At 34.6% G+C, this 24,339-nt stretch overlaps 1 protein-coding gene across 1 annotated transcript in view; it reads left to right on the top strand.

Moving 5' to 3' along the window:
* LOC129747932 (mucin-2) overlaps window positions 1-22,502 on the top strand; it is a 234,663-nt gene extending 212,161 nt beyond the window's left edge. The window contains exons 6-8 of the mRNA XM_055742360.1: window positions 5,254-5,416; window positions 5,697-6,527; window positions 15,386-22,502. Coding sequence (XP_055598335.1) covers window positions 5,254-5,416; window positions 5,697-6,527; window positions 15,386-17,704 — 3,313 coding nt within the window. The 3' untranslated portion in view covers window positions 17,705-22,502. The remainder of the gene's footprint in view (window positions 1-5,253; window positions 5,417-5,696; window positions 6,528-15,385) is intronic.
* Window positions 22,503-24,339: the final 1,837 nt, after the last annotated feature.

The raw sequence follows: 24,339 nt of genomic DNA, 5'->3' as shown, positions 1-24,339 counted from the left end.
AGCAAAATCTGAATCAGCATTCCAAATTGCTTCGAATCTGAATTCTGTATATTGAATAGAAATTCAAAATCTGGATTCAGAATATGAAAACGATTTTGACTATAAATTCCAGAAAAGAATTCTTATTAATTATGACCCAAAAAGCATAATTGTAAATGTGTGAGAAGAGCCCTCAACCAATCTCTTCTGAATTTACGGTTTTTATATTTTTTTTTTATTCAGATTCAGAAGATCAATTACGAATAAAAAATTTATTAAAATTTTTTCTATTCGTTGTTGATCTTGTGAATCTGAATAAAAATTGCAAGTGATGCAATTGATGAAATTTTTTATTGTGAAATTTGTGAATTTTCAATTATGAAGCATTTTTTAAATTTGTTTTTCCACATGTCAATTGAGGATAAAAATTTTAAATCTCAATCTTAAAAATGGTTTTAAATTATAAATATGTTATTCTCATGTTCTGGAATGAAGAGTTTCAAATGTGGTAAATGCATCTTATTTCAGTTTGAAATGCAAAATTATTATCCAAACTGAGAATCAAGAAATATATACTGGAAACAGGAACCAAATACTGATAACTGACTTAACATTTAGAATTTTTATGGTAAAATTTGAATCCACATCATTTTGAATAATGATACTAAATATTTTTCCTCAAAAATCTGGGCCGGGCAAATGCGGGATATTTTATCCTAATCAGGGCAAACAACTTTTAAATTTTGCTCACATTTCGGTTAAAATCTAGACAAATAATAATTTCAGAAAATTATTCCTTAAAAGTCAAGAAGAAGACACTTGAAAAAAATTGTTTTATCGGATTACATCAGCTTAATTTGAATCATTTACAAGGCCCCCAAATAATCGTTGATGTTGATTTTTAAGAAAAAATAGCTAAAAGCATAAAAAAGTAAATTCTTTTGACTCAACTCAAATTTATGCTGGATTTTGCAAATAAAGTGAATGTTTCTTCGACAAATTCAGGGAATCTCACAAATCAAGTCTCATATTATTGAAATTTAGTTTCAGAAATTAATAACTATCAACAAGTGATAATGTTTTTTAAACTGTAGTACCTAGAGTTGTGCATCTGGCATAGGATTTTTTTGTTTCAATTATAAACGTCTTACCTTTTATTTGTCATTATATATCAGTCATTGAAATACTTATCTGGTATACATAACTGTGATTGATTATTACTCTTGGGCTCGAACTCGCGGACATCGGCTCAGGAAACAACTGTCATGCCAACCGAGCTATATCATAAGCCATATTGCTGATTGATCAAAATTAATCAACTACAGTAGTTTTTTTTACTTTTGTTGTTTTTCTCAAAATTTAATATCGGAAAAACATTATTTATTTGGTCGCGATTCGACCAGACCGAACTGAACGCCATAAACTTGATTTCGAGAAAATCGAGTTTAAAGTTCACAGCCCTACCAATTGATACCATTTTATAAGATATCTAATTTAATCATTTTACCATCACATTTAGACTCTTATAAAGCCGACGAGCATATAGGGGAAAGGTTTCCTAAATGGGCCTATCGGGTTAAATGACCCTACGGCTGTTTGATGAAATGGCTGGCTAGACAGCTTATCTGACCAATGCATTTTGAGGGTGATACGCTCAGAACATAAGGCAAGAAAGAATTTTATGAATTTACAAACTCAAAAAAAAATTAAAAAATCATACAAGGTTTTGATACATTTTGATGTAATATTTCGACTTCTAAAAATTATAGGTAAAGAAGCTTAAAACAAAAACTAGGATGGTTTTTGTTTCTTACTCATATGAACTTAAGAAATTAAACATATTTCAGCTTTTGTGGAGGCTTAATAATGATTATAGAGTGGAAAAGGAGGGTGTTTTTGTATGCCCCCATCATGTTTGTAAAATGCCTCCATCCTAAAATAACAAGTTAAATAGAATAAATAAATGATTTTTATCACTGAACCTTCAAATCTAAGCTCTGAATAACATCTTAAGAGAGAATTGAAGATCCAAAAACAGATTTGATAAAGTTTTTCTCATAGATGAACTGCCTCCATAGTATGGCAACCCTAACTTTTGATTTATTCCATAAAATTATAATGTACATAGATTTTTATAAAACTTCAGCTTTATCGCACGGAAATTATTACTTTCTAGCTGTTTCAATGAAATTATACGGAAATATTGCCCAAAAAACAGAAATTTTGTTCAAAACATAAATAGGCGCATTTAGCCCGCACGGTTTGAGGTTCGGCATTTTAGACAACACTTTTAATAAAATCGTTTTCTTGGAAACAGAAGAAAATTTAAACATAAAAATTACTCCAATGTATAGAAAACAGATGCCTGCACACGTGTATAAAGTTTTTGTACACATATTCGATGTGATATTTGATTAAATCAGTATTCTGCTTAATAGGCGCATATAGCCCGCTCCTCCCCTACTGGTAGATTTCTGATTACACAATAAGCCGTAAACTGAATTTTTATAGCAATATGTTTGCACCCAGTTCACTCTGGTCGAACTAAAATGTTTGAAAAATTACCATGCACTATCATTTGACTGGGCAATTTGTTCTAAACGTAGGAGCCTACTAATAGGCGCTTTACGAGCAGCACCCAACGAGTATGGGTGATGCTTGGAAAATGTTTTTTTTTCGTTGAGCCAGAGTGAACCGCGCCATACAAATTTCGCACTTTTGAAGTCCGGAATATCTTTGATTGTTACTTACCGGTTGCGTTCTGAACGACAGTAAGCAATAAAATAAAGTATCTTTCATCGTTAAATGTTAAAAATTCTAACATCCTCTTGAGTAAATTGGAATACAATACTCAAGGGATTCGGTTTAGTCTGGCGGAAGGAAATTTTAACAAATGCTTACAATCCGAAATATAAAGTTTTTAGCCACGGGAACGTTTTTTATCATTTTATTTATCAGAAATTAGTTCGAGGCGAGCCGAAGAACTGTTTTGAATCGGAAAAACCAACACACATAAGATTATTTCGCACAAAATTAGTTTTCATGACCAAAACAGACTTTTTGTCTTTACCTCTAAGGTGGCTCTCAGTACAACATTGAAATTTTCTAATAAAATCAGAAAAAATAGGAAAAATTTTCTGATTTTCATTTAACAGGTAGTTTATCATGTTTCGCATCCGCTGCCATAGATAACTCATTTTTTTTCAAATTGGCGTTCAGTTCGGTCTGGTCGAATCCCGGCCATTTATAGTTTTACTTATGCTTTTAAACTAAGCATCCTAGATTGCCCATTTTTATTAATTTTATTTCAAGCAAAGCTCTAGGAAACTAATAATTTCGAATGATTTTCTATATTTTTTTAAATTTTCTTTAATTTTTTCACATTTTAATGGTACCTGATTTTTATACGGATATTGCCCGGTTGAAATTCTGGAGTGATTATTAAAAGTTTTTTTTTAATTATTTCAAGTAAACATAAAGCTTTCTATAAATTGCATACTTATAAAGTTCCTTACAAATAATGTGAGTTTAAAGTTATCTTGTTATTTTACACGACTTTTGTACTTAATGAAAATTAATAATGTTTATTTGATTATGCATCTTCTTTCTTCAAAAACGGGTTATTACTGTTTTTATTCTTCAAATTTCGACATGACTAAGAAAAAATCTCTCCAGCCACTGCAGAATCCGTAACATTTTTTTCAATGTGATGAAAATATTTCGAATTCAAAACCTAATGTTTGATAAGCTGGAACCCCTTAAAATATATTTCAATAATTCAATAATAAGGAGATAGCGATATATTAATTTTAAAATGTATGCATTCAAGATTCCCCGGATTTTTCGAACATGCCCTAGTTTTCAAAGAAAATTAAAGTGGACTAATAAAACAATGAACGGTTGTCAGAATATTACTTGAAAAAGTCCGTATTTTGCTGGGTTTGTTCACATTTTCACAAAAACAGAAAATTCAAATTGGGCTCAGTTTGGCCAACTAGATGTCGGTATCCAAGCCTTATCTAAATTATTGTTCTTGGGAGTTTAAAAACGTGTTCGATAAAAAAAGGAAAAAATTCAAGTTGCTGTAGAAAAATGAATCCAACTGTAAGTTGAAATTTAAGGGACTAGACATGATGAAAATTAATGTTGAAAAACATGCGAAAAAAATTCGCTTTGTCTCCCGGTAGGACTTGAACCCACATCTTGCGCCTCTCCGGGGCCCATGTATTAACATTCTACTACAGGAGACAACCTGGCGTATGAAAGTTATACTGTTCGAGTGTCGATGTCTATCGGAATAAAGGGAATTGTTTTCCCATGTGATCATAATCATTTTTCTTGGTCTATTTCTATTCCCATCATTTCAACTTACGGTAGTTGGACTCAAATTTGGATATTTTAGGCGCGGCAAGATTTGCATTGCCTTCTCATATACTGCACGGATTGTCAGTTATCACGAGAAATGATTCGTTTGCCGTATTTGGATATCCAACCATAGAATATATAGGTAATAATAGACTACGAAAATGATGATGATCACATGGGAAAACAATTCCCTTTATTCCGATAGACGTCGACACTCGACCAGTATAACTTTCATACGCCAGGTTGTCTCGTGTAGTAGAATGTTAATACATGGGCCCCGGAGAGGGGCAAAATGTGGGTTCAAGTCCTACCAGGAGACAAAGCGTATTTTTTTCGCATGTTTTTCAACATTAATTTTCATCATGTCTAATCCCTGAAATTTCAACTTACAGTTGGATTCATTTCTCTACAAAAAAGGTTCGCTGACTAAATGTTTGAGTCAAGACCCATCTCTGGGTCACAGTTTAAAAATATTCGAGTTGCTTTTTCTCACTTTTTTCATGATTTTTTTTTTCGAATTATCACTGGATTCTGCTTGGATTTTGTTGAAAAATTCAAATCCAAATGTCCAGATTTTGTTTGAAAAAAAAAAAGTCATGATTTAATCAACCCGCTCAAATGCGGGAAAATTCTACAATGTTTATTCTAGGGAGCCCCTTTTACTTATATTACAGTGAAACTAATAAAGAAATTGTTTCCTTTGGTGTTATATTTCCTTTTTATTTGTTTTGTTAGCCATGATTTCTAGAACATTAAGTAGTATGATAGAAATTATATTCATTTTTTTCCTTTGGGCCCCCTTGGCCAGTGGGCTCGAGGAAATTGCCCCTAATTCCCCCTACCCCCTTTTATCCGGCATTGGATAAGGCATAACAAGATTAATTAATAACCATTTTTCCTCAATTTTAGAACAATCAACAACGTGGAGGAACACATACGGCAAGCCGTTTTGAGTGAGCTGGCCAACCCAAGTTCACCCTATCGGAACATCCGCGTCGATCCGGACACCATCGAGATCAAACGGCTGTTGGACAAGGACGTACTGAGAACGGCCTTTCTTACACGGGAGGAGGTAAGTCTGAAGAAGGTTTTTGATGAAGATTTGATTTATGATGAAGAAAGCGTAATTTCAACACCTAACTTCGTTGGGTTTAAGCTCGTTTCGGTACAAATGCTACATAATGCTTGAATCCTTCGGAAGACTTCCACTTGAGTTTAATCAATTTTGATTATGGAAGCCGCCCAATCAAACCGGGGCAAAGAACCGGAACGGTTCAGGCGGCAACCTTAGGGCGCAGATGAACGACGAGACGAGCACGATATTAACTCAACCATTGTGTTTCCATTTGCAGAATTTCCCAGCGCCGCCGGGACTTTCCATGAAACAAGGCCCAGCACCGGATGACCGCAGTGGCGTAGGCCCGGCCCGAAAGTCAGGCGTGATTGAAAAGACCATCCACAAGTTTACCCCGAAGGTGGGCGGCGGCGGACTTCCAACTTCCACTCCGGTGCCCTCGACGAATGCCGGCGATGCCAAGAGGTTCCCCCAGAGCTCGAATCCGAACCACTCAAACCAGCTGCCAGATGGTGAATCTGACATTGACATGGATAATTTGCCGGTTATACAAGGATCATTTGAGATAACGAAAACGGATGCGGATATTACCCAGAAGCGGGGCGGGGCAGGTGGGGGTGGTGTCTCGCCGGCAATTTCAACACTAAAGCCGTTTGCCGTCAGCCCATCTCAGCTCCGGATTAGGGGTGGGGACAAGAAATCCGGCCTGGAGGGTGGCAAGGCCTCTTATGGAGCCGAGGAAAAAATGGCATCATCGACAATGGCTTCAACGACGACTGGCAGCAGCAGACCGGTTGGATTTTTCGGGGGCAAGCCCACGGCCAAGATTGAAAAAACGGACAAACACGGGGCGACAACGAAAAAAATTAAAACTAATTCCTATGGTACCAGTCGGGGCACGTCCGGAACGACAACGACTACCAGTGTTGGGACAACCCGGAGGACATCTTCTGGCACCAGCACGACGGTGCCACCAGTATCCAGGACCAGATTCTCCAGTACCGTTTCCAGTACCGAGCTGATGAGTAGCACCTCGACGACCAGCACCACCCCGAGAATGATTATGCCGAACATACCGGTGGGAGCAGGGGAATCTTCGAACCCGATGGTAAATGTTTTCATCCTTTAATCTGATTATTTTCAGTTATAAATGAATGACAAAGGACTGTTTTTTTCCTCTCTGTTTGAATAGATAGATTAAATTTCATCGGGATTTGATTTTTTTTTTTTTCGAACCTTACTTTTGCTCCAGAAACAGCTTAATTAAAGCTTGGGGGTAATTTTCATTTTGGTTTTTATTTAGATAGCTTCAAATTGCTAAAACTAAGGATCGCGTCGAAATAAACATTTTTACTGAAAAAAATGTGATATAGAGATATAGAGATATAGAGATCTCATGCCAAATTTGGGCCAGATCGGATCACGGAAAGGGGTCGCTTAACGAGCCTGAAGTTTGTATGGGATGTTGAAACAATTTGCTCTGGAGAAACATGAAAAACAAGTTTTACATCAATAACTTTGATTTCCTTTGTCAGATTTCTTTTGAAAACCAGTTTTTCTCAAAGTCCAGATTAGGACAAATATTTTACTCGAGGACTGCAACTCGATTCGAGTTAAAATAAAAAAGTTATTAGGCTTCAAAAATGGGCTAACTTTTTCAAGGCTGGTATTCAGCACGGTTAACGCTGCGTCGAAATTTTCAAACGCCTCGACTCATTAACAATAATGAATACAACCCTTAAAAAAGTTAGACCTTTTTTGAAGCCTAATAACTTTTTAATCTCTATTTTTATATTATTATTATATTATGAAATATTTGTCGACTATGTTGCATGGTCAGATTATGTCACATGGTCGATAATGATGCATGATCGGATTATGTTGCATGATAGATTATGTTGCATGGTTAAACTTTGTCACATGTACGATTATGTCTCATGGTTGGATTATGTTTCATGATTTAATTATGCTGCATGGTCAGATTTTGTCACATGGTCCGATTATATGGCATAGTTTATGTCACAAGGTTGGATTATGTCACATGGTCGTATCAAGTTGCATGATCGTTTTATGTCACATGATCCGATTATGTTGCATGGTCGAATTATGTCACATGGTCGAATTATGTTACATGGTTTCATTATGTTGCATGGTCGGATAATGTCACAAGGAGTATTATATTGCATGCTCAGATCATGTCTCATGATAAAATTATGTTACACGGTTAAATTATGCTATATTTTATTTCATTGTTTTGAATTTGGTGGATATTGGGGAAAATATCCAGAAATTGCACGGCCATGTATGCGGAAAAATATCTGGTAAGCTTAAGTAAGAATAATTCTTGATTTTTTGGATTAATGTTTGATTACAAACATTGAAATTTGATGTCTGTGATCAGATTTCGGATTCTTTTTTCAGTTTTTTTGCTGTTAAAATCCAGTTTGGATCATCATTTTGACAAATATTTGGATTCGAATCTAGGTTATGCATTTGAAACCTTAACTAGATGCATTTTCCATATTCGAAGCTCATCATTTCGGAATGTGAAAATATTTATAAAACAACTGTAACAACATTTCAACTCACAATTGGAAAAGGAATCGGAAATGGAACTTAAGAAAGTTTTATAATGGTGATCCAGAATTATAAAAATACGAAACAGTTTCATCATTCTCAATTTTTTCTTATACATATTTACGAATTGAATTAATAAAATATATCTGAAGAAATAATTCATGTTAAAAGGCAAAAATTCAGAATTCAAATAAAAGATTTTTGGTTGAGAGTTTCAATAAGACTTGTTTTCATGGAACTAAGAATAAAAATTTTAGTCGAATTCGAAATTCAGATTTCGAACTCAGGTTTAAAGGCAGGATTCAGATCCGGAATTCAAATTAAAAGTTCACATTTACTAGAGATGTACCGAATAGTGGTATTCGGCGAATTGCCGAATACAGAATATCGACCTTTTTAACTATTCGGCCAAACAAATATTCGGCCGAATATTCGGCTGAATATTCGATCGAATGTTCTATTGGGTTTTCAATAAAACTACAAAAGCGATTATTTTTATTTCCTTCCATTTCTTCCATCTTAATGCCACTCATAAAATTGGGTTGATTTTTTTCAACCAGATGACATGATTAGATGATGTATACAAGATCTTTTTCAAGTAGGGGTCTCTCTGAATAAAAAAAAAAATGACACCAATAACTGAAAGGACATAAGATGATTTGTCGCTTCTAGGGCCTTTATAACCAAATAGAGTGAGTTCCTGTGGAAACTTGGACAAAACACGTCGAAACAGGTGTCAAGAAATTTGAAATGGATTATTTAATATCGAATAAGATGAAAGTCGAATATGAGCAAGACATTTTAAAAAAAGTTGTCGAAAAAACGATGATCTTTAACCTTAATCATACCATACTTCAAACCACTCAGGCCATTTGAAAGAAATGAAAAAATGGGCAGCTTGGAACAAAACCTTGGTTAAAAACATACAAGTGGAAAGTGAGAGAAAATAACTTGTTTTCAGTTTTCATTGAATCACAGCAGCAGTATTAAGATCGTATCTAGGGATTAAACCAAAATTTTATTCATTTTGAAATAGTTGAAAAATCGTTCTTGAACATAAAATATTGAAAGTTTCAAAGAGAAATAAGAGTTTTTTATTCGATTTAGCAAAAAGTTTGAATAAATCCGGGCATCCCGGACAGATTTGAAGTATCTCAAATTCTTTATTGCAAACCAAAAACATTTACCGTCTTAGCTGATCAAGGCTTAACAGATTGAAAATAAATATTCAAAACTGCTCACTTGGTTATTCAAAAACAAAGTTTTTTCGCTAAAATTTCAAATTTTGATCGAGATTACAAGAGTGGAGAAAAAATCTACTTTGATCCTCAAACATAAACTCTTACTTTTATTTCTAAACATTTTGTGGTGGAAAACAAATTTCACGTTTTCAAACAAACGAGAGGTACTTGATAAAACATATTTGACACTATCTAGCCCGACGTGTTTTGCAACATCTTTGAACAATAAAACCTAAGCTTGATTTTTTTTTTGGTTTATTTTTGATTCTTTGCCACCTTGTGGAATCCGTGTCTAAATAATCTACGCTTGTTGATTTATAAAAGTTTCAATTATTTTTTTTTCTTTTGAACTTATTATGGAATAATCGAATGATGATTCTAAGCAGCAAATATTTTTGCATTGTGCTTTCAATGTTTACAACAAAACTTGATTTTCTTAATTTTTTTCATCAGTTTCTTATTGATCACTCAAGAAATCAAATTTCCCCACCTATACTTTTTCATTGCATTCGTTGATTTTAAAATATAGAAGTTTTTATTGCAAGCTTTAAAAATGACTTTTTAAATCCATTAACTTTGCTTACTATAAAAATTTTAATATGAAAATGATTAAATCTCTTAAATTGATCACCAGCATTTTATCAAATTAAATTTTATCATTAAATCTGTTTTTGAAGATATTTTCCCAAGTTTAAATGGATGTTAATTTTTTTTTTGCTAATAGAGAATTCACATTTTAAATTTCGATGGTTTTTTATTTCGAATAAAAAATATTACCGAGGAATTTTTCATGCAAAATTTCAATTCGAAATGAAGTTAAGAAATGTAAAAAAATGATCAATAATTTTAAATCACTAGAATTTTCTAAACGGTATTTAAGCAAGGTAAATTTCGTACCTGATTTTAATTTTTTTTAAGATTTCGTATTTTTGTTTTTTTTTAAATCTGGGGTTATATTGATTTTCTCTTTCTGTGCACTGATTCTTATACCCGAAATTTGAAATTCTGGTTTTCATTTGTTTTCGATATTTTCATTTTTATTCGTTCTCTGATGTTTCTTGATTATGTTTGATTAAAAATTTGAAAACTAGACTGTTTAAAATTTAATTTCAAACAAATCTCTAAATCAGAATAAGGAACATCTTGTTGGATAATTTAACACTTTGACATTTCAAATACTTCGCTTTATAAATTCGCAGAAAAATCGACTTTTCATGAATTTTTACAATTTTTTTTCATAAGCTCTTTCAATAGCGAAATAAATTTCACCATGGACACTCGGACCGTGACCAGTCGAAATGACTGTTCAAATTCACAACCCTATAACTCAAACAAGAAAATAATCAAACTTTCTGTCATAATTTGGCAAAATTTTATCAAGAATTGTGAAAATTATGTAAGATTAAATGCATTCCCTCCGTATAGATAGAGTAATTTAACATTATAAGTATCTTAAATACTAAACTAGTATGAGTGAAATAGTTATGAATTTTGTACTCATGTATTCATATTTGAAGATAAAAGTTATAAAACTGAATAATTTATATGATATTTCAACATGGGCAATTATTGTGACCAGGGCTTCTCGTTCAGTCCTGAATCTGTTTGCTTACAAATCAGATACATATGATAGGTATTTGAAGTGCAATATTGATCAATTGTAAATTTTTTTTAGGAAAAGCAAATCAACATGTAAATTGAACAATGTTGATTCATTATTTTTATTTTCACAGTTTTCCGCACGCAGGAGTTATGTGCATCAAATTATTCCTCAAATTCCCTCGGTCCACGGCAACCGTTCTTTAATTTCTTGGATGTTGATTCATTTACCATTTTATCAGATAAATACACGATTGCAAATACCTGTATATTTAATGAATGAGTAGATATATTATATCAAGATATGATTGAAACGTTTTTATTTAGAAATGAAAAAAATGAACTACAAATAAAAACAGTTTATTTCAAATTCATGTTGAGTTGAGGATTCGAGGTTGGTATAGTTTAAATTTGTCAAAATGCTTTTTCAAAAATATGCAAAAAAAATTATTTTTTATGAATATGCGTTGAATCAGTGCACTCATAATGTAAACCCATGTAAATAACTTTTTTTGTTTTTGAATCTATAAATTCCGTTATTTTTTATCATCAACATACAAAAGAAACTGATTTTGGATTAATGGCGGTAAATACTTTAAAATCTACAATATCAGGTATAGTTTATGAGCAACATGTTGATAAACTTCAGAGCGAAAGGTGCTAGAAATTTTCTAATACGACAAAATGGAGGTGGAACTGTACAGTACACCAATGTTCAACCCCTGCTCTATCGGCCTCACTTGAAGTAACTAATGCCGTTTTCGTTTTTCTCCACTGGCGCGGGGCAAAACTGTCTCAGAATAAACAAACAAAATCGTCACCCGGGACGATGCAAATATATGGTTGCTATAATCAACCTTATGCTGACCCCCAACACTGACAACTTTTACGGGTTGCAACCGCCTGCTTGAGGTTCAAACCTCGGGCAAAACTACACAGAAAGAAAAATGTAAACTTACATTACACTTTTTCGTCTCATCGCCGCAGAAAATATGAAAAAGGGTATAGCATCTTGGCATTTGCGATGAAATTATCTTGCAATTTCATGTAAATCTCAGTGTCTCAACCTTCGTCCGTGTTTTGTTGTACCTGTTCGTGTGCTGTTTGCTTCTGATCGAGTTGGAGACTCCTCCCGGAGGTGGAGGGCACGGAATTATTTAGTAAGGTAACTGAAAATATATTGAAATACCTTTTTGAGAAGTAGTTACAATGTTGATTAACTTGTTCCATTTGTTATTTTGCAGAAATTCGACAGTTGCTTTCGATGTCCTCCGGCACCTGTCGTCGTTTCCGTCGCTGAGGGAATCGGAAAACACCAACTGGCGTTTTATGACAGTGAATAATTCAGTGTGTAATATTCAATTTGATCAAAATGTTAGCTTGTTATCATTAGATGCAGTTTTTACATTAGAAAATAAATGTATTATAAACGAGAAACCCAATCTTTTTCTTATTGGATAAATAGCCACATCTAAGAGTGACATTGGAAATGTAAACCTACAGTAAACAAAGCAGTTGAATGCGATGGGAAGTTTACATGAAACAAGCAGTACTGTTGCGTGTAAATGCCCGATTCCCTTCTACCCATGCTATTGCATGTAATGTTACATGGATTTTTCTAAGTGTGTAGTGGACTTCTGAATTAATAAACGAACACAATAACAGCAGTTAGGGCAAAACTCGTGGATAACTAGGTTGCCACTGGCAATAAACGAAAACACTATAAGTTGAACGCTCGTGTTGTAAATTTACCAGCTTTTTACCTCGACTATAAGAACGCCTACTTCGATGACATTTCTCGCATCTTGGCCACCATCGACTGGGCATCGGAGCTCGATTTATCGGATCCTAACTCTGTTGCAGAAACCTTCTCACGTATCCTGAACTATGTCATTGATCGTCATGTGCCTAAACATACTATCAGAGAAAATTTACGAACTCCCTGGGTTACGACTGAATTACGACGACTGAAAACGGAATAAAGATGTGCCCTTCGAAATTATAACGAACAAAAATCTCCTTACACCAAGTATATATATCGGAAGCTTAATTCCGCTTATAAAAAAGCCAGCAAAAGTTGTTACGAGAACTCCCTTCGCCGAGTACAACGTAACCTCAAATCCTGCCTAAAATCATTTTGGAAACACGTGAATAGTCAGCAGAATGAACCGGGTATTCCTACCCATATGTTTCTGGATGACAGCACGGCGAACTCTGATCGTGGAATTTGCGATCTTTTTGCTCGAAAATTTTCAAATATCTTCACTACAGCTTCCACATCCCCAGAGCATTTGGCTAGAGCTATCAGGAACATTTCGCCACTGGGCTTTTCATTAAACGGTATTGAAATCGAGGATGCAATCATCTCAAAGGCAGCGTCGAAGCTCAAGAATTCCTTTTCTATGGATCCGGACGGGATACCAGCTTCGTTTTTAAAAAGTTTCATGCCTGTTTTGTTGACTCCTATTCGTCTTATTTTTCAAGGTTCGCTTGACAGAGCTACCTTTTCACTACTGTGGAAAGAAGTTCATATGTTCCCGGTCCACAAAAAAGGTGACAGACGAGATGTCAACAACTACCGTGGAATCTCAGCCTTATGTTCGATAGCCAAACTATTCGAATTGGTGGTCTTGGATCCCATCTCCTCGTTTTGTAAGAATAACTTTTCTAATGACCAGCACGGTTTCATGCCTAAGCGCTCTACGACAAGCAACTTGTTGACGTTCAATTCTTTTGTGCATGAAAGCTTTGCTGCAAAATCTCAAACTGATGCCATATACACCGATCTGTCAGCTGCATTCGACAAAGTGAACCACGAAATTGCCATAGGGAAACTTGGACGCTTGGGGTTCGGTGGTACTTTACTTGGCTGGTTTCGCAGTTATTTGACTGGGCGCAAACTGACTGTTCGAACTGGTGATACCTTTTCTAAGCAGTTTTCTGCCTCCTCCGGTGTGCCACAAGGAAGCCACTTAGGACCGATTATTTTCCTAATGTATTTTAACGACGTGCTTTCACTCTTTTACAGCCCAAAACTTTGCTATGCTGATGACCTGAAACTGTTTTACACCGTAAACGACTACGACGATATTAATTTTCTGCAAAATCAGTTCAACCTCTTCGCTAATTGGTGCGACATCAATTGCTTGCCATTCAATGGTAACAAATGCGCAGTCATCAGTTTTTCCCGTAAGCGGCAGCCTTTGATTGCGGAATACTACCTTGGAGAACAGCCCATCGCACGCGTGGACTATATTGACGATCTGGGCGTCATCCTCGATAAGCGACTGAAATTCAAGACACATACAAACTACGTAGTCAACAAAGCATCCAGAAGTCTTGGTTTCATTTTTAGAGTAGCTAAGGACTTCAAGGACGTGTATTGCCTGAAAAGCCTATATTGCAGCATTGTTCGTTCCATTCTTGAATACGCATCTGCCGTCTGGTGTCCCTACTACCAGAACGGCGCTGAACGTCTCGAGGCTATCCAGCGGTGCTTTTTACGATACGCCCTTAGGCATTTGAACTAGCAAGACCCTTTCCGCTTACCAAGCTACGAAAATCTATGCCGCCGTATAGACATTGACTCTCTTCAAGCCCGTAGACATGCAACCCGTACATCTTTCGTTGCTGATCTCTTGACATCGCGAATCGACTGTCCCACTCTACTGGAAGCTATTCCACTAAGTGTGCGACCCCGTGGTCTTAGAAATCAGGATCTTCAATTGTATGTTCCCATCCGAATGAACAAATATGGAGCAAACAGCGCCCTCATCGGTGCAATGAAATCGTTCAACCGTTTTTCCGTGCATTTTGATTTCGACGTTTCGAGGGATGTTTTCCGAAGAAAAGTTCTAAGTGCGTTGAGGAGCCCATAGCTACCCTAAGTGTTTTGTTTTAATTTAATTTTAAGTCATCATTTGGATTTGCATATTGGATTTGGATCTGTTGATCACCAATAATGATTGAACATGATTTGTTAAAAATTTTGAAAAATTGATTTTATGACATACACGAAATCGTCAACTATGCCGAAATGAAAAGTTTCTGTGCATCTACGGTGAAAAAATATTTCCATTTTATAACCAAAATATTATCGTTAAAGTAACAAAATTATTTCAAAAGAAAAAACTTTAAAACATTTTGTTAAAAAACATTTTTCCTTTACCAGTCACTTTGACTGGTCACAGTCCGAATAGGTATATTTAATTTTCCGGTCCTTCTAGTGTTAAAAAAAGCAGTGATTTGAAACTTTTGAAACATGGTTTAAGAAATCAATTTTCCTATTTTTTGTACATTTTTGGTATTGTTATTATTTCTTCCACAATTTAAATTTCGAGAATCCCCCAATGGAGGGGTCCATTCGCACGGGGGCCTGTAAAAATATTTTTAAATAAGGAAAGCTCATACGAAAAGAAGATATTTTTCTGAATGTGTTCTTCAAAATAATCCCGTTAAAATGAGGTGATGATGCATTCATTAAGTTTCCTAATTTTAATTCATTTCAATTTTGCAATGTATATAATTAATCATTTTTTTCACTTTACAGGTATTAAAACCTCCCTCGAATATCCCAGCAAACGATGAAGCCACCGAAGAGGAACACCCATTTGCTGATCTCCCGATAAGTGCCGGCAACGATACCCTGCTGGAAAATTTCTTACAAGCCATCATTAATGACACCCTTCCGCAGGAGCTGATGGCCCAGAAACGAATGGACAGCGATGAACCCATTCCAAAATTGGATGTCAATCTGTTCACAAGTGCTCCGATTTTGGACCACCAACCGTGGATGCCAATTCGTCCAACTACGGCCACGCCGACGGGGCCAAAAGGAATTCCTTTAGTGAAGGTTGTTCCTTTGAAGCCACTTAAAAAGAAACCAACGCTTGCGGAGGAAATTCTGTTTAGGAGTAAGCAGAGTGATATTGAGAGTTCGTTGTTCACCGAGAGTCCGAATGGTCCGGTTTTTTACCAGAGCTATACGAATCCTAGTTTTGGGTCTTCCACTTTGGGGATTGAACCTTTGGGGGTGGTAGACGTTAAGCCTTATCCACTTCCGGTTGATAAGATCTCGATGGATCCGGTGCCGGAATTTAAGGAGATGACACCGACAGCGATCAGTGTAGGGGAAAAGGTTCTTAACATGTCTTTGGATAGTCAGAAGTTTGAGCATTTGGGTGGGGGTGTTATTGTGAAGAAGACTGAGAACAAGACAACCCCTTATAGGACAACGACTGAGAGTATGAAAACTAGTGTTATCACTGTGACGCCCATTTATGTGGGTAGTTCGAGTGAAAATATGATTAATTCTACTGATGAGTATTTGGAGTATTATATAAATGATGACGTTAATGGAACGGAGTCGACCACAATTGTGGATGATTACAAAGATTCGATTGATAATTCAATTGGTATTGAATCGAGAGTGGATCCGGATGAAGAGTATACAACGGAATACGGGACTACATCTGCTCCGGAAGTTTACGATGTGACCGATGCAGTTACTGAGATGGGACTGGACATGGAGTCAATCGAAGCTTGGATCACATCATCTAATGAACCAATTGAGGAGACTACAACTTATCCTCCGAGTACAGAGATGCAAATGACTAGCACTGAAATAACGTCTCCGCAGCCCAAAACTACGGAAGCAAGTAAGAAAACGACTTTTGTGGAGGTTGAAACTTTGAAATATACTCCTACCACTTCGTCTGCAGCTACTGTTACTGTTCCAGAACTGTTCCCAATCAATAGATGGGAATATGTGAATGGAACAAGAGTGACTCCTGATAATCAGTTCACTCGGAAAGTGTTCAACGAAACGCTTCAAGCCTGGATAGTGGAAAATGTTCAGCTTTCGACTACATTGCCAACGGTTAAAATTGAGGATCTCAAAAATAAGCGTAAAAACTCTACCAACATTCAAAATTTATCGGCAATCTTCGATACCCTGGCTTCCAAACTAGGAATCCAGGCGGAATCCAGCAAAGCTCCTCCTTTCTCATCCCTTTCGAAGATCAAGAATCAGCACAAAAATCGTCCAAAAACTACCGAGGCTCCAGCTACCAGTCCCCCAACCACTCTTAAACAGAAACGTCGTAAGACCAAACCAACTACTACTACCTCAACCCCATCTAGTACCTCAATTTTCCCGGTCATCTTCGAAACAACTTCCCCGTATCCATCCAAGCTAATTCCCACGGTAACGAATGAGGACCTCGGAGACATTGTGCCTGTTATGCTATCTCCCACCTCGGAATTTTCCTCGGAATTCTACCTTGGCCAGGCCGAGGTGGAAGAAATCGATCCCAACAAATATGAAGAAATGCTCCGGCAAGCATCCTCGACGCTCCGATCTGTCCCCGAACCTCAGCAGCAAAACATCAACATCGTACAAGCAACCACCAGTCAACCTCCGCTAGTAACCCTCCTCCCGGCAAAATCCAACTCCGGAATCAAAAACTTCCGGCCCAAAATTAAACCCCATCACAACCATCAGAAGCAGCAGTTGCAGCAGCTAGTGTCGGAACTTAGCATTCCCAAAGGGTCCGGTGGCGGCGAGGGCCGGAAGTTGGAAGCTAATAAAGGGGAGGCAGCCGGAAACGTTCTCGCCGTCGTCGACGATGGCCAAACAATTGTCACCGCTGGGCCCCCACAATTGTCCCCGATTGGAGAAGGTGCCGCCGTTGCCATTTCCTCTTCCATCAACCAAAAGCCGGAAGAGCGAAGTGACAAAGGCGATGACGACAAAAGCGACGACGACTTTAAAAACCAAAATAATAATAATGGCAGCGGCAACAACAATAGAAGGAACAATACCATGCTGGAAGCGGTCGTTAGGGCCAGCATGCGCTTCGAATCGTAAATGTGATCGGGTTGTTCTCGGCTGGGCGAGGGACGGAATCCTGCCGGAAAAACCTTCACCGGGATGACCACCGGTGTTTTCTGAGGGACAGTAGAAGGCTGCTGATTGAATATTTCTTGAAGAAAATCAAAGAAGAATTTTTTTTTCTACAAATGCACTTAACTGCTTCAAAAGCTAAAATTTTTGAAACTTTATCAAAAGCCACGTGTTTAAATTGTGTTGCGAATTCGCGCCGGTGTGTATTCACCTGAAAACAGCCGAAGACCGAAAACACACTAATACAAATAGACTTTTCTGCTGGAAAGAAAAATCTAAATGGACTAAATGAAATTTAAATAAAAATTAAAGTTGAAATTTTAGGGCTGAATTATTTTTAAGAACCAGTTTTTATACATTTAAAGTATTTCCAATGAAAATTGGCCGTTTAGAAAAATAATGCTGTTATCAGCATTTTATGAGTGGCGCGTTTCATCGAGCGCATGGGCCATGATAAAACATACCAATAAAAAGCATATTTTAGCGAGTTTAGTGAGATTTTAGTTTAGATTCTTCTCTATCGTTGTATCATAAAATATTGCCTTATTCATTTTTCATCGCTAAATGAAACCTTATTGAAAGTTTCTCAAAACATACATCAAAATAAAGAAAAAAAACTGAATAGTTAAACTTTCACAAATCAGGGCATTTTAAGGAAAAATTCATACTTGCCATGGCAGTACACAACATTAAAAATAAATTGGCAGTATTTTTCAGGCTTAAAATGTTATAGATTTTTCAAAACCCGAGTGGCGCGTATTAGCCGCATGGGGCGTTATATGAACTTTCCCCCTACTGGAATGTTTTGGAAGAGTTCTACACATTACCGACTGTAGAGTTCAGAGTTTAAAATTTAACAATCACCATCAAACTCAATTCCGATCTTTGATCAAATTTTTGTTTTGTTTTGATTATAGTCGTTTTACCATTTCTATGGCTTTTGCAACTTCAAATCAACGTTGCAGATCGGCGGACAGTTATCGAAATACTTATCCGGTACAACTTTAATCAATGTTTACTCTTGGGTTCAAACTCGCGGACATCGGCTCAGCGAGCAACTGACTTGCCTACTGAGCTATATCACAAGCCCAATAATGAAAATGTTGATTAATTAACGAATAATTGGTTGTTTAAAATTGTTAGTGCTTTTGAAATATCGACGCATTTGAATTATGTCGAAGGTAAATCATAGCACATCGTTGAAAAGATTTATTTTTCGTACCATCCTCCTTCGATTTGAAATTTGATAAAAATAAAAAAATATCAAATTTTATTTGCAATTATCTCATTGGAACCATTGGATCAAGACAAACGGGATATTGCCGGAATGTTGTCAAAATTTCAAAAATAAAACAGCAATTTCATATATTTTTTGTTATTTTTCGCAAAACGTTTACCTACACTTGTTTTGAATTTTAACACTAAGTTTTTATTTGGAGACAATTATTTGATTACGATTTTGGCATACTTGTACTGTTAAATTTGCTTGCCTTAAATGGAACTTATGAAAACACAACAAAAAATTTATCTCTGACCCGAAAAAGCAAATTTTGGACTGAAGACAGAATATAGAATTATATATTTTATGTCAATATTTTTAAAGAAGAGCTTTGCACAGTTGAGACTCCTTCCAAGATAATCGATAGTCATTATTTCAATTCAAATTAATTCCGTTTTTGAAGTGTTGATTAAGAAAAAAACAGAACGTAATATAAGAAAAAGCTTTACTGAGAATTCTCAGTATAAATTATTGGACGCAAATTTAAGTTTACTTTGAACATTGAATGGCACTAAAAAAATAAATCCGTTTGTTTGAACTCATTGCTTGCTATCAGATTTGTTTCTCATGACTTTTCGCATTATTGAAACCCTTGAATGTCAAAAATACAACTACAACGACACGACAATAGATACTCCATAAAGTAAATGGTAAATTAAGAACAAAAATTATGAGAAAACCTATCAACTTGTTTTAACTCTCAAAATGAAATCGGGTTTGAAATCGTTTTCGGATATGCAAGAAAAAAAAAGAAAACTTTAGATCAAGGATACCGAAAAATATTCTGTGTTTTTAGAAAAAAAATCTTCTCTGAATGGCACAAACTAGAAAAAACGACATAACATTGAAAAATATTACCGGAATTGAATATTTGTCAATATTAAAAACATCCTTACATAAGAAGTTCAAACTTAGACATTTTTATACAGATATGACAATTTAACCTTGGACATTATTTATTTCAAAATGGAAATTAAAATCATACCTCTTGATTTTGTGGTTGATTTCCGAAAAAAAAATATTAGCATGATTAATGAAAACAAAATTCAAAATTCTCGTTGAAAAATGCAAGAGCTTTACAGCAATTTCAACCACTAAACATAAAAAGTAAATCTCGTTTTAAACGTTATATTTTATGGAACTGCAACACCAAATTTCAAGTTTTCTGATGACCAAGTCCTTCTATTCTATTTTTTTTTTTTTCAAATAAAATTATCAAAGCATGTAAATGGAGAATAATAAATTGAAATTTGATATCCAATAATTTAATTGTCATTAAAAATCAAATATAGAAGTTTTCTGTATCTTTATTTTTTTTATCACCAAAATTAAAATTTTTGATGATTTTTCTTAGAAATTCGGAATACAATTTTTTCATTTTAAATATTGAATTCAGACTTGCAAGATAAGTGCCGTAAAATGGAGGAATGGGACAATTTTATATCTACTTCCGTAATATTTATGCCAAATGCTGCTCGTTAAGCACTCGAATGGTTGTAGAATAAGAATGCCAGATTGCCATTTTTAATCCGGGTTCGCCCGGATATTTGATACAACATTTTGAAACAGTCTGACCCGGCCTGGTTGTCCGGATTTCATTCAAAAAACCTGAATGTTACCCGAATTTATTCACTTAGTCAATTAAACAAAAAAAAAAACAAATTTTGTTCTAAAAATATAACATTAATGCCTCCAAAACGAAATTTTTTGAGCAAGTTTTATGAAAATAATCCTGAAAGGTTTTTTGGAAACCTTATAATACGATGTAAAATCTATCAATAAGTTTTGACGAAAAAAAATTTGTTTCAATTTTTTTCTTGATTTTTGTCGTGTATTTTCTGGGTTTGACAAAATATGCCCGAATATCGTCCGGATTTTTGGTCGTCAATTTTGAAATTAAATGTCCGGATTTTTTCCAGGATTTTAGATAAAATTGCCCAGATTTGTCCAGATCGGCGCATACTTAATCAAATAAAAAAATCAAGGGTATTTACTATCAATTTTTAAACATTAACACATTTCGTTCATCCCCAAGTGGGCTGAATATGGACAGGTATCTAATTGATTATTGAGAAACTCGTGTAGATACTTAGAAACTGTTCAGCAACAAAAATACGTTCATTTTAGCTTCCCTTATTTTAAACGCTTATTAGTGCATAATTTTTTGCTTTGCAGATGTTTTTTGGATTTTTTACATCTACAGCACCACTGTTTTTTATCATCCACACTTATATTCGATGATATGTTGATGGTAGTGCCTAACTTCAGGGGCAAACAAACTCAAATAAAATTCAGATTTCTAGATTTCCTGAAATAGCTCAAATAGAGTGTCCAAAGTGTCTAGAGTTTGAAAAATTCCCGATTCCCAGGAAACATAGTTTCATTCCCGGGAATTCTCTAGATGTATGAAATTATTTCTCTGGAAAAGTCTTATAGCCTCCAGCAGAACCATTCTTATTGTCCTTTTTTTAAAAATTAGGCAGTAGGCGTTTTGCAGCTTTTTGGTGCATTTTTTTTTATTTAAATAAAAAAGTTTAAAAAGTTAAAATGTATGCATTTCCATACCGTTCATTGACCGAAAACCTATAATCCTTCGAAAAATATATGAAAAATCGCGCAGCAGGTAGGCTGATTCTGCTTTCTCGAAAGCAACATTTATGCTTTTGTTTCCCTCTGGCTTTAAAAGCCAGATGAATTTATAAACTTTAAATTGATCAAGACATCGGATTTTTCATATGAAGAACAATCATATGAAGTGTTCAGAAAAACGAAAAACAAAGTTGGATAAATTAAACAAACAACAGGCATACAGATTTCCCGATTCCCGGGAACGGGAAAATGGCCGAGGAATGAACACTCTAGACTCAAAGCCTTGTTCCTCTAGGATCATTTTAAAAGGTAGTTTTTTTTTCAATTTTACATTATTTTTCACAACCTTGGAGGATGTTTCACACTGTCATGGACATGTAACGGTGACCCCACGATTAATGAGCTAAAGAATGTTTTGTTGTGTCACCGTTCGAAGCAGTTTCTGGTCCTTTCTTCGCCAAAATCATGTTTCAAGAATTTTTCATCACATATCAAAATTGTAGACATGGCACATCACTATTTGGAGTAATGTCAAACTTCATTTGCCATGGTATTAAATTGTGCGATTTTTGTTTTGCTTCAAATAACTTTTTTTTATTAACTCAAGCAACATAATATTAATTGAATTTATATTTGCTATTACGCAATCAGTCAAGTAACGTTTGGTCCTGAAATAAGAAAAAAAAACTGTGAATTGCTTGACATTTGGATCACAAAAATTTTTATCATTTGTGTACCTTCGTATCCCTTTTCACCCAACTTCATATGCAGTTTACAGAATGGAATTTACAGATCAATTTTCAAGACTTTAAATATTATTTTTTTTAAACTAACCATTTATTCAGAAATTGATAGCTGAGTTTATTTTTTTTCATTTTGCAAAATTGAATTTTCAAAAGAGTTCTTTAAAATTTGAATGTATTGTTATTATTTAAAAAAAATATGATATTTTCTTATAAAATTGGAATAAACAATAATTAATAATTGTTTAAAAAGATAGTTGAGTTTCAAAAATGCTTGTTACATAAATATAAATTTCTTGACATTCTTGTTTAAGCTTTTCTTCGAGATAAGATTTTATTTATAGAAATTAAGTATAAACTTCAGATTATTATAATTTAAAAAATCAACAATTAAATAGTTAAAAATTGTCCAGAGATATAACTCTATTAATTCCAACTGATTTTATAAAATTTTGAAATGTCAATTGTAAAAAATTTATTCAAGCACTAATTTTAAATCCAGGTTAAAGTTCTTTGAGTCAGAGCTTACATAATCTATCTTTTTCAATTGAAATAAAAAAAACAATCACATACAAAGTCACAGTCAAAAGAAAGTTTGAAACAACTAAGTTTGAAGTTGGACTGAAAAAATGAAAACAGATTCTAGAAATCTGCAATGGATTGATCGAAAATGAATAAATTTCAACTCAAGATCCAAGCATCAGAAATTATATTCCATTCTTCGAATGAAATTTGAAAGTCATGAAGGGAAGAATTTATCTTTACATGGATTGAACGATAATGGAGATGAATTTAAAAAAAAATATTTGTAATTAGGAGAAACCGGGCATTTTCAGTTAAAACTCAATATTAAAACGAAATGATTTTGGTCGAAATTTATACTTGGAATATGATATATTCAATCGAATGTGCACCAACACGTTCAGAAAAAAACGACTATTCTAGGATATTTTTCGGAAATGAATATTTGAAGAATTCAGTTACCAGTATGGGATAATATGCAACAAATTTCAAACCAAATTGACACCTGGTAAATCTCGTTTTCATATGATGGAATATCGTTGTTTCGCGTCACGCGTTTATTCAAAGCAAAATTTCATCTACTCAAATATTTATTATTGTGATTTCAGCTTTTAAAATTATTTGTAGAATTTATACCCCTAAATATATGCAGTACCCTTATACAGTGAAACCTGTATAAGAGAGAACTTGATAAGCGAGAAATCTCTATTAGTGAGAGAGCTCGTCAGGTCTCGTGAATTTTAAACCACAAAACCTCTATAACGAGAGTTAAAATCTTAAAAAGTGAGAGTATTTTTTTCTAACTTTACTAAGAAAATCATATACATACCTAATTGATAATTTTTCAAACTGAAGTTTTGGTACCAAAATGATTTTTGATACCAAACTGAAAACGTGTTATCAAGAGAACCTGACGTTGTGATATCAAAACATTGGTGTTCAACATTTACACAAAATTTAATATTAATCATGGTTTCAGAGAGTTTTTTTCACACCCCTACAAGCAGCAAGAACAACAACCTTGTCATGCCATTTTTCTATTGCGTTGTTGCACCAATTAATTTTTCTTGAAAATAAACAATTATTTCGAAATAGTGGTTCGAGTTTTACACACTCTCAATTATCCAGAATCGAGTGTACTTTTATTCAAGTTTATAAAAAAAAAAAAACGTAAAACTTGATTTGAACAAAACTTTTATTATTGCTACAATTGGTATTTTTTGCGTTATGGCATCACAATAGTATCTTTAACTAAAAATCTTCTAACTTTTCCATTAGATATTTAATTTAAAACTGATTTTGTAGCAAGTTTGCTCTTTTCTGAGAAGGTGAAAATCGTATGTTTTTAAGTAGATTAAAAATAACTGGTGGAAACTAATAACGTTTCTAACTACGCCAATTTGATGTTCTAAAAACCTTTTTACTTTAGATGCATTAGAGGTATCACTATCTGTCGATTTAATTTT

Source organism: Uranotaenia lowii, chromosome 2 (assembly GCF_029784155.1).
Source record: "Uranotaenia lowii strain MFRU-FL chromosome 2, ASM2978415v1, whole genome shotgun sequence".
Classification (NCBI taxonomy): Eukaryota; Metazoa; Arthropoda; class Insecta; order Diptera; family Culicidae; genus Uranotaenia; species Uranotaenia lowii.
The sequence above is the reverse complement of the archived record's forward strand: the minus strand, read 5'-3'. Positions and strand labels throughout refer to the sequence as shown.